The sequence below is a fragment of the Lepisma saccharinum genome, chromosome 1 (assembly GCF_977018435.1).
Source record: "Lepisma saccharinum chromosome 1, izLepSacc3.1, whole genome shotgun sequence".
In the NCBI taxonomy this organism is placed as follows: domain Eukaryota; kingdom Metazoa; phylum Arthropoda; class Insecta; order Zygentoma; family Lepismatidae; genus Lepisma; species Lepisma saccharinum.
Window position 1 is genome coordinate 105,444,583 of NC_139229.1, and position 18,965 is coordinate 105,463,547.

General features: G+C 39.6%; 1 protein-coding gene across 1 annotated transcript in view; it reads right to left on the minus strand.

Moving 5' to 3' along the window:
• The window catches only part of BNIP3 (BCL2 interacting protein 3), a 70,524-nt gene that overhangs the window by 44,894 nt on the left and 6,665 nt on the right, over window positions 1-18,965 (minus strand). Inside the window, exon 2 of the mRNA XM_083135826.1 lies at window positions 1,343-1,511. Coding sequence (XP_082991952.1) covers window positions 1,343-1,511 — 169 coding nt within the window. The remainder of the gene's footprint in view (window positions 1-1,342; window positions 1,512-18,965) is intronic.

Here is an 18,965-nt window from a genome sequence, read left to right on the forward strand (position 1 = left end):
GCACAGTCCCGATTACACTACCTGTGTACAAAGTGGACTTAAAATCTCAAACCTATTCAGTATGACAAAGAAATGTGCAGGATGATTTAATACACTATTTTAGTGACATTTAAGCCATGCAACGTGTTATTTCCAAGGATTTTTTTATCGTATTGGTGATATCCAGGAAGTAGATCAGGAAATAACAACAGAAAAATGTGCCAAGTGTTCTCGGAGAGAATTCGGCTTGAATGTCGACTGAAATATAAAATTTAAGATTTGGAAAAATCAAGGAAACATTATTGTATCATTAATACTGCCGAACAAAGCAGACACCTAATGCACAAGTTAGAATGCTTTAAAAATCCATCCTATTAGCCTGCTTCAATGACCTACTGCACATGTTCAAGTTCAGTTAATTACTTATCTAATCTTACCACCATTGTTCGTATGAATATTGGTAGAATTGTTCGCGCAAAGTTGACGATAAAGCAATGACAAAGAAAACTGCGCAGCATCATTAGTGAGGGCATTACTCTACCTTCTTTGATGCAGGTCAAAATCTGCATTCGAATCATTTTCAGTGTGTCTCACAAATAACTTACGTCTCGATCCCGTCGTTCTATTTACATTGAAGCTATTGTCTAATCAACACAAATGAGAACAAAACTGATTTAAAATTGAATTACCTCTACCTATTGTTCTAAATATCGAAACTTTATTTCATTTTCATGCAGCTGATTGACTTTACCTTTAAAAAAAAGTAACTTTTTAAAAAAATTACAGGAGGCCCATAGATAATGGTGTGAAAGTAAATACTGTTGGTAAGAAATTCAGACATTCTTAACTTACATACATAGCCGGCACCAGAATATGAAAGATTACAGGGGCAGAAGGGGTACTGTGCTTCTTGTGACGTATAACTCGCTGAAAAAAATCGGCATTTATATATTTGTTTTGTCTCACACGTAGTAGCGTTATGGCCCCAGCACCCCTCCTTGAGCACGCCACTGTGTGTGTCACTTGCAATAAAAATAGGACCCGCAGATCCTCAAATACCAACTTCTCAGCAGTGTGTGTAGTGTTTTGCCAAACTCTACGGCGATAGCAGAACTTGCTTTTGAAGAGCTGCTATTGAAGTTTGCTCATCGCCGTAGAAGTAGGCAACACACATAACGCACTGCACAGGAGCGGGTACCTTAGGATCTAAGAGTCCTATTTCTATTTCGGATGTTGTACCAGCAGCAAATCAATAGAAAGACTGTAAGTGAAGGCTAAGGAAGGAAAGAACACTTGGTTTCGAAATTTGCAAGCAAAGAATAGAACTGTTTTCAGAAACACAATCAGTGACTTCCACTCTCACCTGTCCTTCGGCGTGTCTCGGCGGGAAGATGCAACCGACACTCGAGCAGACGATTGGTTGCTCTCCCTCTGAGCCTCTCGCAGTAGCCTCAAGTATTCATCTCCCGAACCAAACGGTAACGGCGTTACTCTGTCGGGGGTCACATTCACAGTCAAGTCCACCCACGACTCTGTTGAAAGAAAAAAAAAATTGGGTTAACTCGAAATTTTAAATTACAAAACTAAGATTAAATAATAATAAAAAGAACTACAAAGTTCCATTTGTAAGCTTAATATTTAGGCAAGCTCTACAGATAAGAACATGTCGCAGACACATTTCTTGGATTCGAAACCAGGTGTGCTGGAATGCACGGGGTCAGACGCCCACCCGGAAATAGTGACCTATTCACAAGGATTTACTCCACTCTCTCGTCCATTTAAAATTTTCTGCGTACCCCCCCCCCAAAAAAAAGTCAGCTCTAGCGGTACCACAAATTTTCAAAATGTCACTATTTGACTCTCCCGAGGGATTTTCATGTAATAACAATATTTTTTTTATTATTAGTTTTAAAAGAATACCCTGTTATGAAGGTAACTAACTGGTTGAAACCATTAAATAATTTTAGGACACCACTTTGAAAACAGTTTGTAGAACTGCCTACAAACAAAGTGTCACTCCTCACTCGAGCCTTTTACGATTTGAAATTTTGAAAAAAATTATTTATTCTAACGCTACATATATATTTCGGAGACCCATATTGGACCTTATATTGGATAATTCCAAATCCTGAACAGCTAGCGAGAGGTATAAAACGGATTGTGTATGGAAGCACGAAAGTAAACCATTAAAAAAAGCAACAAAATACTTCCCCGTGCTTCAGAACAAGTTTTTTTTTTCCAGCACCTTGACAAACAATAAAATAATTCCGCACGTCATTAACTGTAAGGAAATGTTTGTATAACCAGAGCCAGCAGTGTGTCAAAATATGTATGTATAGGGGATGGCGAAATAGCTTGTCGACGCAGTCACTTCTAAATATCTCAAACAACGTGCATGCATGGTCATTAACTTGGTCCTATGATAGTGTGCTAATATACTACTTTTAAAAACCAGAATTTCCATTACTGTCCAGAATTACACTATTTTTCACAAGGTAAAAACCTAAAATGACTGGTACTAAAGCCACTCACTTCATAACTATTGCTAACACGCAATATTCGCAGCATAGTGAATTACAAACACACATTCTGGGCTCGATCCTATAGTAGGGCATGTGTGTTTATCACTTTTCTCTCATCTAAATCATTATGATTCATCTCTACTTCGTGGTTAATCGACATAAATGTGGCACGAAAAATTTGACAAGCGTGAAAAATACAAGATAAACATCAAAGCTTACATATTTATATTATGGGCGTAGAAATTCAGTGCTATTCTCCAATTCACACATGAGCCGACCTCCCTGGTGGAGTGGTTAGCACAGCGCGTTACGATTCCAGAAGTGCCGAGTTCAAATCCCGGCCTGGGCATGCGGGTGTTCTTTGCAACTGTCCCTTCATCAATCTCATATCATCACTCAACCCCCGCAATCTTCGGGATTGCCCAAAAGTGGTAGAAAAGTAACATAAAATAAACCAAATCAATCAATTCGCACTTGACATCGTGGCGTAATTACCTCTACAAGATTGAGATGTGCCAAGCAATTACAAACAAAATAGAAATTTCAATTTCAGATCGCCTCAAAAAAAGGTCAATTCGATGATTGCTTTTTTAAAAAACATTAAACATATTCAGTATAATCGCTTCACATAACTATATCGATTTAGATATTTACATAGAAATACAATGTCGGCGAGGTAGAAGACAAAGCTTGTGTGTTAATCCTGTCGTTTAAAATCCACTACTGTGCGGGTGGGTACGCGCGTGCTCACCACATATACGCAAATTACAGAATCTCGTGTATGTTCACAATGTGTGCAGAAAAGAACAAAGTTAAGTAAGGAACAATGTATATTCCAAATGTGTTCCTCCCAAAGCTAGTTTCTACCTCAAGTAAAGCCATTGTATTCTACATCGAAATTTTTGCCTTCTCCGTGATGTCTTTTTTGGTATAAAATAAGGAAGTGTGTAGCAGTAAGTTGTTAACCTTGGAGCAACCGGAAAGGTGAGCTCGGCTTCAAGTAACGAAACTCGAGAACGGGAAAGTGCAGAGAGATATGAAGTTTTTGGCTGAAACAACCCTGGGAACAGAATATATAGCCAAGGACATCAAGACAATCGGATATGCTCGCTATCCTGCATACCACTTCTTTCCTGGAGCAGTAAGACACGTTGCTTTTGTATTTCTTTTAAGTCGCTCTTCTTGACACTTTTGGCTGATCGTTACGATGAGGTTGATTGAAGATTGGATGAAAGGGACATTCACTAACACACCTGAACCCCACAGATCTTGTGTTCACAGAGTCTCGATACCAAAAAGAATGCAGTTTACAGGTTATGCTACGTGGAAGAGAAATCAACGTTGAGTGCCTTCTTCAGGAAAGGTCGAACCATACAGACTACTATAATGTTCCAAGCGGAGCGAAGAGAAACTAGTGAAATTAGGCAGCAATATCAGCAATCCAAAACAAAGTTTTCTTTCTGCTCTTCCTACATTCTCGATACTAACTCTGAAATGACGCATTACATGTACAGTCACGAATATTTCTGGGTTGTAACGATACTATTAACTTTCAATAGAATTGTTGCAACCCACATGTGTCCGTGACTGTACATAGAAGTAGCTCTCCAATAGTACACCCTCCATTCTTCCTACTACCATTGTCTCCTCCTCTGTTCACTTTTATTGGCAATGTGGAGTCTGGAGCATATAACAGCTTACAATTACATAACTAATATGAACGAACCAGTTATTATGTTGGCAGGAAATGTCAGAGATCTCAGCTTAGCACTGAATCGTGACACGTATCTAGAAATATGTTTCGGGGGGGGGGTCCGAACCAAGTGTCTCAGGAATAATAATAATTATAATAATAATGTTTAAATTAAAATAATTATATTAATTAAAATACATAAATTAATTTTATATTATTATTACACGATTAGGTAAAAAGACTGTAGCTATAAAAATAGAGATATAACAGCGCATATTCATTACGCAGCTTACCTTTAGTTAAGATCGGAATAATTTACATAAAAGCAAGTGCTCTGGCATTGAAATTAATGTCAAATAGATGAATAATTGAATATTTATCGAATAACAAAAATGATGTCGCATGTAGTTGGAGAAAAGTAAGTTTCTGATTAAAAAAGTTCAGAGGAAATTAATAACCATCGATTATGAAACAAATGAAAATACGTCCTAAATACGTCCCTCGTATCCTTCAAAGCCCAATGATACCAATATAATCCTTGTCTTCCAATAACAAAAAATGCTAAACTAGTATATTTTCATTATTTAATTTTCGAACTCAATAAGTCTTTCGGGTGTGTATGTGGAGGGTGTGTATGTGGAGTGGGTGTCTGGATCCCTAAATATACGTCCTTCGTGTCCTTCAAAGCCCTAGGATCCCAATATAATCCTTGTCTTCTTATAAGTTCAGAGGAAATTATACAACAAATCCTAAACGAGTATATTATCATTATTTAATTTTCGTACTCAATAAGTCTTTTTGGGTCTGTGTGTGTGTGGGGGGGGGGGAGTCCGGACCCCATAAATACGTCCTTCGTGTCCTTCAAAGCCTTATGATCTCAATATAATCCTTGTCTTCCAATAAGTTCAGAAAAAAATTATACAACAACGGCTAAAAGAATATATTTTTTATTTAATTTTAGTACTTCATAAATCTTTCGGGGGTGTCCGGGCCCCCTGGTCCCCTCATAAATACGTCCTTCCCGTCCCTCAAAGCCGTATCACCCCAATACAATCCTTTTCTTCCAATAAGGAGGAAATTATACAACAAATACTAAACGAGTATATTTTCATTATTCAATTTTCCTACTTTATAGGTCTTTCGGGGGGGGGGGAGCGGGTCTGGACATTGTAAATACGTCCTTAGTGTCCTTCAAAGCCCTATGATCCCAATATAATCCTTGTCTTCCAATAAGTTAAGAAGAAATTATACAACAAATGCTAAACTAGTATATTTTCATTATTTCATTTTCGTACTCAATAAGTCTTTCGGGTGTGTATGTGTGTGTGTGTGGGGGGGGGGGGGGGTCCGGACACCCTAAATACGTCCCTCGTGTTCTTCAAAGCCTAATGATACCAATATAATCCTTGTCTTCGAATAACAACAAATGCTAAACGAGTATATTTTCATTATTTAATTTTCGTACTCAATAAGTCTTTTTGGTGTGTGTGGGGTTGGGGGTCCGGACCCCTAAATACGTCCTTCGTGTCCTTCAAAGCCCTATGATCCCAATATAATCCTTGTCTTCCAATAAGTTAAGAAGAAATTATACAACAAATGCTAAACGAATATATTTTCATTATTTAATTTTCGTACTCAATAAGTCTTTTTAGTATGTATGTGTGTGTGTGGGGGGGGGGGGGGTCCGGACCCCCTACATACGTCCTTCGTGTCCTTCAAACCCTATGATCCCAATACAATCCTTGTCTTCCAATAAGTTCAGAGGAAAGCTAAACGAATATATTTTTCATTATTTAATTTTAGTACTTGATAAATCTTTCAGGGGGGGTCCAGTACGTCCTTGCACTGAATCTACATACATAACAGTATATGTAATTCTACGACCTATAACTTCACAGTGTCATACGCTCGCAATCAACGAAGAAATGAACTAATGAAGTTCGTTTACCGAATAATGGTTTTGACCGTAACAATGTTCAGCTCTGCTTCCAGCCCGTAGTTTTAGTAGACATTTATCTTACGGGTGGCTGTAAACATGCGATCGAATGTTATTTATATTTAAACCACGTTACAAAGCTGATACAAATATGTGATGTCAACTTTCCTTCATTATCTTCAGGTCCGATAAGGAAGCATGTCTAACAAACAACAGCTGTTTCCACGAGTTTGAGATTAACATGTCAAAGCTCTAGCAAGCTGCATCTGCAAGACTTCCCTTCCAGAAATATCGTTCTTCCATCTGGGATAGAAATATTTGGTTTCCAAATAAGCTGATCTCATCAGAACAGTGCAGTGTTGCCACATGAAGAGAATTTTCTTCAATGCAGGGATATTACAAATATACCGTCGACTACCGTTTTAGACTCATGCTTTTACGGTGTGTGCAATTAAGCCGTATTTATTCCGACATGAAAGGAACCACACTTAAAAGTTACATTTCGCTCTACACTTTCTTATAATCTAACTTTAAAAATCATTGCAAGGCACCTCAAACACAGCTAACTGCTTCTGGCGTTGCAATGGAAATCGGATGCTTTGAATCACTTGAAAATCAATATACAGGGTGTAACATAAATATATATCAATACTTGGGGGACATATTCCTTACATGGAGACGATGAAATAATGTTATATGAACATGGGGTCCGGAAAAGCGTCATTGACGCGTGAGAGCGCATATTCGAAAACGCTGCACACTGTGAATGAGGCGAAAGCGGTGTAGTGTGGAATGTCGAAAAAGCTGTCAGATGCCACATACCCCACATCTGAACTGTCGGGAAACATGGTGGGAGACATTGGCGTTGACCCCGGGTGAAATGGGGGTGTCGAGAAACACACCCTAGTCAGGAAACGCTTTATACACAGTGTGCAGCGTTTTCGAATATGCGCTCTCACGCGTCAATGATGCATTTCCGGACCCATGTTCATATAACATTATTTCATCGTCTCCATGTAAGGAATATGTCCCCCAAGTATTGACATATATTTATGTTACACCCTGTATATGTCGTCGGTTATATTTTCCACAAACATAAGGGGATATAAGCTTCACTACCTCAAAGAAAATCACATCATTTGAATGCCTCGGATCCCTTTAAACTGTACGTCCAATCTCGATTAGCCTTCCTGTTCATAAAGTCGACTTAAACAAAACAAGAGAAGTGCCTGATTGATTAACGTCCTTTTCATGTGCGAGTTTGCTGTAGCGTATGTTAATATTATTTATCATTTTACACTTAATTAAGTCATACACGACTTCTTTTGAAACAATATAAAATCAAATAATTGGCTTGATGCCCCACATAAATAAAAAGTCTCTTGTCCTCGCATAACTCAACGACAAATGTCACCGAACCTTCGCAAAGAGCATTGAATCAGCCGGCAGCGTTTGTTGCTCGTCGTCGATTGAACCCGGCCCCTTATCAGTCATTATCGTAAACCCGCAAATAGAATAATCTGAAAATATCAAGAGCAGCAAGAATAACCTAATTGTGTGGCTTATTGAGATTCCTTTGGTATGATTTGGTTTATTTTGCTTATCTGCCACTTTTGGCTAAACGTGAAGACCATGATGAGGGATGATACGATTAAATTGATAAAGGGACAGTCAGACTAATTCTCACAAAGAACACCCATCTCATGCCCAGGCAGGAATTCTAACCCGGGACCCCTGGCGTCATAGCGCGCTGTACTAACTAACCACTGTGATGAGGGTAATTTGTATATTTAAGCACGAAGGAGGCACTCACTGGACAAATGCAAACAGCCATCAACAAAGCATAATGGCAGAGATTCTTCGCGCAAACGTAATTGCTTGCTTCGATGCTTTATCTTCCATATCCAATTAATAGAATTAAAACAAATTTAAAAATGGCAAATGCAGGTTAAGATCGCAAACTATCGGAGAGTGTAAGGCAAAATTCCCCGTGCATATAGCACCGTGCTATGAAGGCACATTTAGGGGATGTGGGGGTAGGGCCCCACACACAATCTCGATCAAGGCCATTCTGGAGGTGATGTGATCAGCACCACGCTCCGACCGCTTTTACCCCACCCCTCCAGGGTTGCCCCTAAGTAGTCATATATTTGAGGCTGATTGAGCTGCTTTACGCGCGGACAAGGCCGGAAAAAATTCCGACTTTAGATCACCCACCCTGGGGGAATCCAACCCGGGTCTTCTGACCCCCTTCCTGGTGGTCATATCCACCTTTACAAAAATCCTTCGCATGTTTTTGGCCATATTGTCGGAGAATTCTGAAACAACAAAACTTGTTTAGAATTTTTTTTTCTTGTGAGCTGATAAAATGAAATTCGAATCGAGAACTTCACGAACTGCAACCTGGATGAGTGCTCAGCCAGGGTTATGGTATTCGTCGTACGATACCTTGATTTTTGAATGAACGACTTTCTGTTTTTAACCCTTAACCGGTGACGACCCATTTTGTGTCGTAGACAGTGACGTGGAGTCTCACAGACTCCTGTATAAAAGTTTGACACCTGTCAAGCCTGATTCTTTTCTTATACAAACAGCAATTTCTAAGGTCTTTCTTACTTATTCATGAATATGTTATGCGCTAATTTGATAAAAAATAGTAACAGGTGCATTTGTGACATAGCATGCTGTAGGTGTCGTGTCGTCTGCACTGAGGCTCCTTATCGGTTCATTTCCGCCGTGACATATGTCAAGACCTTCCTTGGCTGGTTTTCCCACAATCCAGAGTGTCATCACCGCCGCGCGCACGTGTGTTTATGGGCACATGGTGCATAGTGCATAAAGTGGACTTAAAGCATAAAATCAAACGTGTGTTTATGACGTTGCACAGCTGTGTTTACACTGAAATGTTAAACCTATCCAGAGAGTCAAATATGACTTTTCTTTACTTATTACAAAAGACGTTACACAGGATTACTTATATCAATTTTATTCCACAACAGAAAATACATAAATCAGTATTAGCCTATTAACTATTAATCATTTATCGTTAATCGTAAAAAAAACATTGTAAATACAGTATTGTTAAAATATTGAAAGCATTCTACAAGTACTACGTAAATGTACACTTTGGAAGCAACATAAATGTGCCAGTCTATTACACTTAATTATTATACACTACATAAAATCGTCAAAAAAATTATAAATACAGTGTAATTTTTTACAAACATTATATACGCATTATATACGTAAATAGCTACGTATATATAAACACAATATTTCGATACACTTGCACAACAACAATACAAACGTTATTTGAATTCTTTCCACGCGTTGCTTCTATCATTTCCATATTGTCAGCCATCTTGTCGTCTCTCTCAAGTCTCAGTTTTACATAAATACTAATTTCCCAATGTATATCCCTCATATATTCTTTCATATTACATTCATTTATCCATCACCTTCCTTTTCAATAGAAGATAACCACAGCTGGAGCTGGGCAACGTCATAAACACACATGCGCGCGGCGGTATGACACTCCCGATTGTGGGAAAACTCACCAAGCAAGATCTTGACATATGTCGCGGCGGATATGAACCGATAAGAACCCTCGGCGGAAACGACATGGACTCCATACTGTAAGGAGAGGTCATTGAAAAAGAACCAAATTTAGGTATAGAATTTTTTTATATATCAAACAATCAAGAAGGATAAGAAAAGTAAACATTGAGATCCTGTTAGACTAATCAAAGAACAACTTATTTTTAGAAAAAAAACACTATAATGTCAAGCATGACAAAAACCACACTACATAAAAATTAACAACAAAAGTTAGTCTTTCTTTATTGCATCACACTCTTTGCAAATTTTGTAACTGCAAGTCAAACAAATTGACTTTTTGCACTAACAATCAAGAAGGATAAGAAAAGTAAATATTGAGATCCTGTTAAACTAATCGAAGAACAACTTATTTTTAGGAAAAACAAAACTATAATGTCAAGCATGACAAAAACTTTATATTTCACAGTCGGAATCACCACCTGCATCACTGTCATCAGATTCTAGGCTGTTACACCAAGCCAGAGCTACTTCCTCAAAGCCAGGATCCGTTACACGAATGCTACGTGACGTACTTGCTCTGGAAGCAATTCTAAATTAACCAAAAGCAAATGCAACCGATTTACAAAACACTACGTTAACGGTGACGTGGAGTCTCACAGACTCCGACGTGCTGTTTTCGTCACAAAGGCTGAACGACCACTGCCGCTAATAACATGTAGACCGACTACCCCCACTCCTAGGAAGATACTAGGCCACGTGTTGCCGCCAGTGAAACCGTTTAAGAGTTATTGAAACAATTTCTTCTTGAGGAGTCTCTCAGACTCCACGTAACAGGTTACGGGTTAAGTCCGTGCTGATCAGACTAGATCTACAGTTTAGAACCGAAACACTGTGCAATATTAATATGCCTCCTCCAGGTATGGAACCCGAGGTTCTTTACTTAAAGGTGGCAGCCTTACCACTAAGCCATCCAGCAGGAGAGCAGCATCGACTTTAGAGCGATTATGAAAAGCAAATGCTGTATTGTAACCTTGAACCAGTGCTTAGTACTACTATGAGAAAGCATGTAGGCACACATGAATAGTGTTTGTCAATATTGATTAGAAAGTCAGTGGCGATGTTCGTTCACTCCGCAAGGCATGCGAGCCTATTATTAACACCAGCACGCCCTTGAAAAATACGTTGGGTAACATCCTTGAAGAGGAGATGGGAGAATTCGACTGAAGAACTTGCGTATGGTCAAGCACTGGCCTTCTGCCAAGGCGTGGCCCGGTCGTTGCACCAAGCTCCTTGCACTAAAGATACTGCGTGTTCTAAGACTTACATTTCAAGGACAGAAAATACTATTGTGCATTTTGGCAAAATGTCAATTTACTCTAGACAAAGCAAACTGAAGTCAGAATTAACTACAGCCCAAGCGATATATACGGTGCTGAATTTAAAAAATGTCCAGGGGGGACAGGGAAAAACCTCTTTTGAAGCATAGGGGTATCATACATAAGACATTCCCCCCAAATGGTAATGGGGGGAGTTGACGCATCCAGAGGGGAAACTCATCCTCCCCTACAAATACTATATTCTTAATTTATAAATCAAAATTCGTAGAAAAATCCATAGGGGTTTTCTTTTAAAAATACACAAAAATCAGATTATGTGAAGTACCGGTTGAACGTAGACTACCGAAAGACCATTCAATACAGTAATTTATCCACACACTTCCAACATCCCTTCAAATTTCCTCAACACTCCCCCTAAAGTTTTTCACAAAGGCTCAATTTATGCTCAATTTGCTCCAAAATTGCCCTTACACCCCCACGAACACTAACCTACACACCCCAGATGGAAAATTTTGAATAAATCCTTCATGCACACTCCTGTAGAGATAGAGGATAGCGCAATGCCAGACAGCATCAAGTGATAAGTGTAACTTTATACAAAGGTAAAGGTACAGTCTCATGAAAAGAAAATCACTGACTACATTTTCAACGATGCAATGTTCATGAACCGAAAGAAAGAGGTCAGCGAAGTAGAAGATAACACTTGGACCAGCATCAATAATTCTTGCCTTGTAATCAATCGATACCCGTTGAAGTCACATAGTGGTTTGGATCCCACTTTAAATTGTAGGTCCAGTCCCGATTACTGTGCATAAAGTGAACTTAAAACACCAACTCAACAACAACAAAAAAATCAACAATTCTTTATCTTAAAAATATGAACGATGTAAAAGAAGAGTGAGTGAAAATGGCGATGAACAAATTGTCTATTATCATCATCCTCGCTGCCGACTGTACAAAATGGAGCTAAGGTAGTGTTACTTGTACGGTCAAGTTCAAAGATACGCTTACTCAAATTACTCATCACTATATTCGGCACTGGGAATATTTAAATAAAGCCGTTAGCAAGGCAAATGCTACCCTCTCAACACCAAGTGGAATCCGAACCTTCAGTGGTTCCTTCACCGCCAACGATATACCGCAAACCTGCTTACCTATAAGTTATCCAACCGATCTTCGCATCAGCGACGTTAAGCATGGAATAGAGGATCCACACGAGCGTTGAAGGGTCGGGTTGCGACTCTGTGCCGACGGATAGAAAGTGATTGATGGGAGGTCCACTAGGGTGAGCTTCATGGTATCCAAACGATCGTCGAAGCACTATATGCTCCAAAGCGTACCGAACTCGGGATCCAAGGCGACGACGTTGCCACTACGCTATCGAGGAAGCCCGAAACAATTGGAAAGGCTTCGTTGATATGTGAATCTCAACCAGTTCTAAGGGATCCAGCTGTCATAAAAATTTCAGCTGAAAACTTCTAATGAACAGTAGTTAGGCGGTCACAAATTTGACGACTTGACTTGACCTGACCTGTCGCCTTGACCATCGGAGATCGGACTGCATAACAGCAACGATGGGTTTGATTCATTTAGTGTTTTAAGTCCACTTTATGCACAGTAAGGCTAATCGGGAATGCATCTACAGTTTAAAATGGGATCCGAAGCACTATGTGCCTCCACCGGGTATCGAACCCGGGAGCCCTTGATTACAAGGCAACGACGCAACCACTGCGCCATCGGGGAGGCCCAGCAACGATGGGATTCGATGCGCTGACAAGTCATCCAATGAAAAGCTGCTTGGCAGAACTTGGTCCTCAAAGGATCGTGTTTAGACCAGCATATCAAATTACGTCACAGTTTCTCAATGTGCTTCAAAGTTTATGCATAATCTTACCAGAGGCATTTTCACCCCTTTCTTTGGATCGAGAGAGAGAAATTTTCTGAAAAGGTCCACGCGCAAGTGGAGTTTTTTAACTCCGAGATAAGTAGCTTACTAGCGTAATTAGCATGACAAGTAAACTGCTGCGTATTTGCACCTTGTTTAAATACTCAGCGCAAGGATGTCAAAACAATGAAAATGACGCACATGAAAGCGCGACAAAATACTTCACGGCAACTGTCGAGACACGTGTGAGGGATATGTAAGAGTTGTGCACCAACAGATTCTGACACCTGTTAGCACCTATTGTAACTAGATTATTGGCTTTAATAAGATACTGTTACGAAAGAGCCGAATTAGTTTTAGAATGATAAGGTGAGCTCTGAATATGATTCCACTTCTGAGATCTAAAGTCACTCTAGTCTTCCTTCAAGGACTGTACCCTGGAGGGTGTCATCACTCGTTTTCATGAAGGCTTCGATTCATACCTGGCCAAGATGACCTTGTAAAAGTCGAGGCGAGACTGAGACCCCTGCACAATGCTAGAAATTACAATTTAGGATTTGAAAACTAAAATTACTTCACTGAGCGACTTATTCAGGAGTATTGAGCTACATCATCTTTTTAAAATATAAAATGTATATGTTGTTCATTCTAACATAAAAGTTGATCCACAAGAGAAAACTGTGAACCTGGTTGTATACATTCAGGACAAAACGCTATTTGCGAGGGTTCGTGAAACTTTGTGCTAACACACGTTGTATACGTTTGTTGTACTAAATATTTCGAGACCGAATACGAGACTTCTCGATACTATCCCTTTTCGAATATTTCTTTTAAAAAGCAATCTACTATTCTTCCAATATTCTATTCTTTGATCTTAATGTTAGCAGCTGAAGTAATGGATAAAAACATCATCTGTTCTGAGATCGAAACAAACTGGGGTATTTTAAGGTTCTGTTCACGAAATATATTTTATTGATTGATTGAGTTAGTGTTTTAAGTCCACTTTATGCACAGTAAGGCTAATCGGGGCTGGACCTACAGTTTAAAGAGGGATCCGAACCACTATATACCTCCACCGGGTATCGAAACCGGGACCCCTTGGTTACAAGGCGACGACGATACCACTGCGCCATCGGGGAGTCTATTATACATGTCTACCACTGCGTCTACTATACATGTATGTATGTATGTATGTATGTGTACACCCAGACACAGACAGCACTGAATAATGTGCCCTCACATGAGTGGCTTTCCCCGGTGGAGGCACAAAGTGGTTACAATCCCAATTTAAACTATAGGTCCAGGGCTGATTAACCTATCTGAGTATAAAGTGGACTTAGGACCGGAGGTTTATGATCCTAGACAAGATCCATCTACTCTTGATGACTATCCGTGCCAGTTTCCTTCAGATCTATCTCAAGATCGTCTTCCATCTTCTGTCTGGCTTTCCTGAAGGCCTCTTACGATCACATTTCCAAGTAAGAATCCCAAATCATGTCTCCCATTAGAGGCAAAATAAATTAAAACCTTTCACTGAAATCTAACACTTACTGAGGAAAAAGTTGCCGAAGCACAGAATCGATACAAGTTGGCTGCTTAAACAACTACAGCGCCTGTTGCTTTAACTTTAACTGCCATTTGTGTCAAAGTGATACACAGGGTATATCCTGTCGCAGGTCATACGTAAAGACTGATAAACAACTTGCTTGCAGCGTGTATAGTTCTTATACACAGCTACTGTGTGTAACTACTTTGTTAATATAGCGCGTGTGCCACTGTTATACACACGGCCTAGGAAAGAGAGTTATAAACGTGTATTACACAGGCCGTAAAAATATAAAAAAATTAAAAAAAAAAATTGGGCGAATGACGCTCAATTCTGATTTGTATTTACAACTACCCACCTTTATCTTGCAAAAATACCGCCACAGTTGTGCGATGAGTACGTTTATTCCTTGTATGTGTGTGTGAACTTGCTAAAAATAACTAGTCTAATGCAAGCTTTTCTTTTATACATATATATGGTTTCATAACCTTTTAAGTATGGAATTTATGATATTAGTGGAACGGGCCAGCCTGCGCTTCGGTGACCATGGCACACTTCGGCCCACTCTTGGATTTGGATCTGCAACTCTCGCCAAAGAAGAAAAATGGTTCCTAACGCAAAGGGGCTGGTGTAGGTTAAGCACAAGTATAACTTAAAATCACTCTCACTCCCTCCAATAATGTAACGAACCACCGCATCAATGCTTAGTGTTCTGTTTACGAAAACACAATGCAGTTGGTCTTGATATCATGTAAGAGCAGTGCTAGATGCAGATACGCACTTTCAAACATAGTTTTAGCATGGTTCGCTTCAATATAACAGCAAAACTTTTTTGCGTGAGTGGAGTAGCAAGAAAAACAAACTTCAAATTTGAGTGCAATGAACAACTCGTTGTTATGCTTCAAGAACGCAAGTCGGAACAGACCATTGTCCAAGGCCTGTGCTGCATTGCTGCGACCTTGTGCCGCAGCATCACGTGGAGCCCTGAGGCAATCTCCCCCGTCCCACAGGATGGGCCAAGATTAAAAGCGAAAGGCTAGGCCGATCTAAAGCCCTTCCCAACATTGCCACAAGATTATTTGACTGTAACACTCACAGTGACCTTTTAATTGAAAGTCTCGGCAAATATATTTCACTTCTGTTTAAGGTAAGTCGACCAAACAGTAAAAATGGTATATCAACAGAAAGGTTCCAAAAAAGAGAGAAAAAATAGGAACATTTAAAGAGAACCCTGCAAATTTAAGAACAAGTAGAATGTTTATGTTTCCAAACTCTTAGGAAACCGCGGGCGTCGTTAGAGGAGGGAACAGGGGGACACATCTCATCAATAATATGAAAAATATATTACATGTATAATATTGTGTATATGTATATGTCCCCCAATAACTCAAAGCTGTGATGCGTACCATTATGGAAATTTGTGTAAATTATTCTTTGAAATAGGAATTCAAATTCTGCCTTCAACTGTACACAACTTCTTATTAATTTCTATCCAGTGGACCTCCCTGGTGGTGTAATGGTAACGTCGTCGTCTTGTAATCAGGGAGTCCCGGGTTCGATGCCGGGTGGAGGCCCATAGTGGCTCGGATTCCATCTTGAACTGAAGGTCCAGTCCTGATTAGCCCATCTGCACATAAAAGTGGACTTAAGAGACAACGACCCCTTTTCCAAATACTACAGACAACACGTATTTACGTATTTCGAAACCAGTACTACCACTGCAAGAGTATTAATTGTGGTAGTCGTAAACTTCTAGTACGTAATGCACTATGCTCATTAGCAAAGTATGTAACATTTATCTTTCTACGTGAAACTGGAACTCGAAATGAAACAGAATGTGTGTCAAAGTCAAGTTATTTTTAAAACATCTGAAAAAATCTGCCCAAAGAGATCTTGAAAACCAAGCAAACAAAACGACACAACACAGCCGTCCCGAATTAGTTATTCATGAAGGTCCCAGCTTGCACGAGTAGCTTTTCGAAAATTCCACAGAACAAAACAAATTTGCAAAACACGCCACCGAGTAAACAAAGCCATAAAATCACAGCTTTACAGCGCCTTCGCATCAGCTTAAAAGCAAGGGCTTGTGACGGAAAGTGGAGGGAAAATAGGAGAAACAGAATTTCTTTTAGATTCCACACGTGAACAAATTTACTACATTGCTAGCACCATTAGAACTGTGAGATTTCAGTACACGAGTCTCCGACAGTTCAGAGTTGACAGGCAACAGCAATATGGATGCCTTTTTAGAGCTGAGATACATTTATTCCATTTTTTTATTCGCCTGAAAAATAGCACGTTAATACTCTGATGATACTCTTCATTTTGCCATGTCAACCTGAAACGTTTGTAGTTGTTCTGTATCGTCGCTTATTCATATCTTGAAGTAACGTGTTTATGTGAGTTGGTTGGTAGCTCTACATACAACAAAAACAATGCGCACAGTCGTAAAAAAAGTGCAAGAAAATAAACAGAGATGTGTTAGAGCATGTTTCTTTTCATTCCCCAAGGGAAGAAACACTGAAATAACTTACGTTTTTGTAATTAATTGCAAACATTCTAATAATGAATAATATGTCACAGTCTCCGCCACAGTATGCCTTGGGAGACGTAGAAAACGAGCAAAGACAAATATAAAGAGGAGAATTTTACAACACGTACTATACTTTTTGAGTTTGTTTTAAGATAATTTTATGCACAGAAAGGCTAATCTGGATTGGACCTACAGTTTACAATGGGATCCGAATCACTGTGCCTCCACCGGGTATTGACCCTGTGATTAAGAGACAACGACGTTAACACAACGCCATCGGGAGGCTCTGCTATGAGTTTTGGTTAACTGCGTGTTTCAAACGTGGCATCAGTGTCTTTCCTTCCATTGGTCACCAGTACAACTTCTCTCTAGACCTAGTCAGGGAAATGCACTATTTTCCCCATGGAAAAAAGTTCTATATCAGTACGGAAATGCACTATTTCCACCAAGGAAAAAGTTCTATATTAGTACGGAAATGAACTATTTCCATCAATAAAAAAGTCCTATATTAGCACACGTACTCGTTTGGATTATACTCAATTGTTTTTTGTATTAGAAGAAAACATTACTTTCTGTCACTTTCTGAGAGAGAAGAGAGAAAGAGGTAGAAAAAGGAGGCCTGGTGAAGAGATGAGAGAGAGAGAGACAAATGGAAGGGGGAGCTTGCACCAGCAACTCGAAGAAAGGAAGTATCCTCAAGGGTGTAAAAACATTTTTTCCATGATAAACATCATAGTTCAGAAACTTCCATCGCTATATGTTTGTCCGACATTAATTACCTTCCGTCCTCACCTGAAAATTCATTCCATTCCAAGTTCTATTTATTTATACACGACTGTTTGTTTTAACAAGTTGTTAATTTCACAAATGGACGAGCAAACAGCATAGTCTACGACCATGATTTGAGAACTTCCAAACCCTGGAACTTCAGACGGGAACAAAGCTGGTAAGTTTGGAGAGTTTGGACACTGAACCCTTGCTGTTTACGCCTACATAAGAGCGATGAAAACTGCCGTCTCATGTATATACTCAGGGTTGTACGTATCTAGTGAACTGTGTATATATAGATCCACCACTTCCTTTGAAACCTTGTCATTACAGTTGTCATTATAGCGAGTCTCACATATCGCACCCAACTCCAACACTTTCTTGGTCAAACGCAGAATTTCGTCTTCTGACGTCAAAATAAATATAATATTTACGTTGTTAGGCTAAATGAAGTGTATTTATACGTAAAGTGATACCATGTGCTTTGAACTACGCCATGAAGGCGTGTAGGGGGTGTGGAGTTAGAGCCCCACACTTTCTTGATCACGGCCGAAGGTGGGGGTGATGTGATCAGCACCACGCCCCTGGCTGCCTTTACCCACCAGTTTCCTCCAGGTACTCACTTCATACGACGCTGGGTGGGCGCCGGAGCCACTTGAACAGGTGAAAAAAATCCTGTATAACGACTGTTTTTTAGGAAGACCCCTACGTGCAGCCTACCCCACACATCATATTCATATCAATCATACGTGCAGCCTACCCCACACATCATATTCATATCAATCAATCTCAAATCTCTTTTTTTCGTTCAGGACACACGAACACAAACATCCACGTCATAACCGGGATTCGTACCCGGAACCCCTGGCATTGTAGCGCGCTGTGCTAACCAATCCGCCACGGAGGTCGACTAACGACTGAGCTACCGCGGCTCGTACTGTAGAGTGGTTATTTATTCCTAACTTCCGATACTTGATTAAGACTCGTTCGTTTATAATAACAAAAATCTATATGCAAGAGCGTTTAAAACACTTGGCAAATAAAAAAAATGCAGTTTTCTTGTATTCGACATGAACTCCTATTGTTACATCGCTAGTGTATTTATGCTGAGATATAAACCTAACAAGCCTAACATAACTACGAAAGCATTTGTAAAAGATGAAATACGGCGCCTGACCAAGAAGGTGTTTGAGTTTTGTGCGATAAGT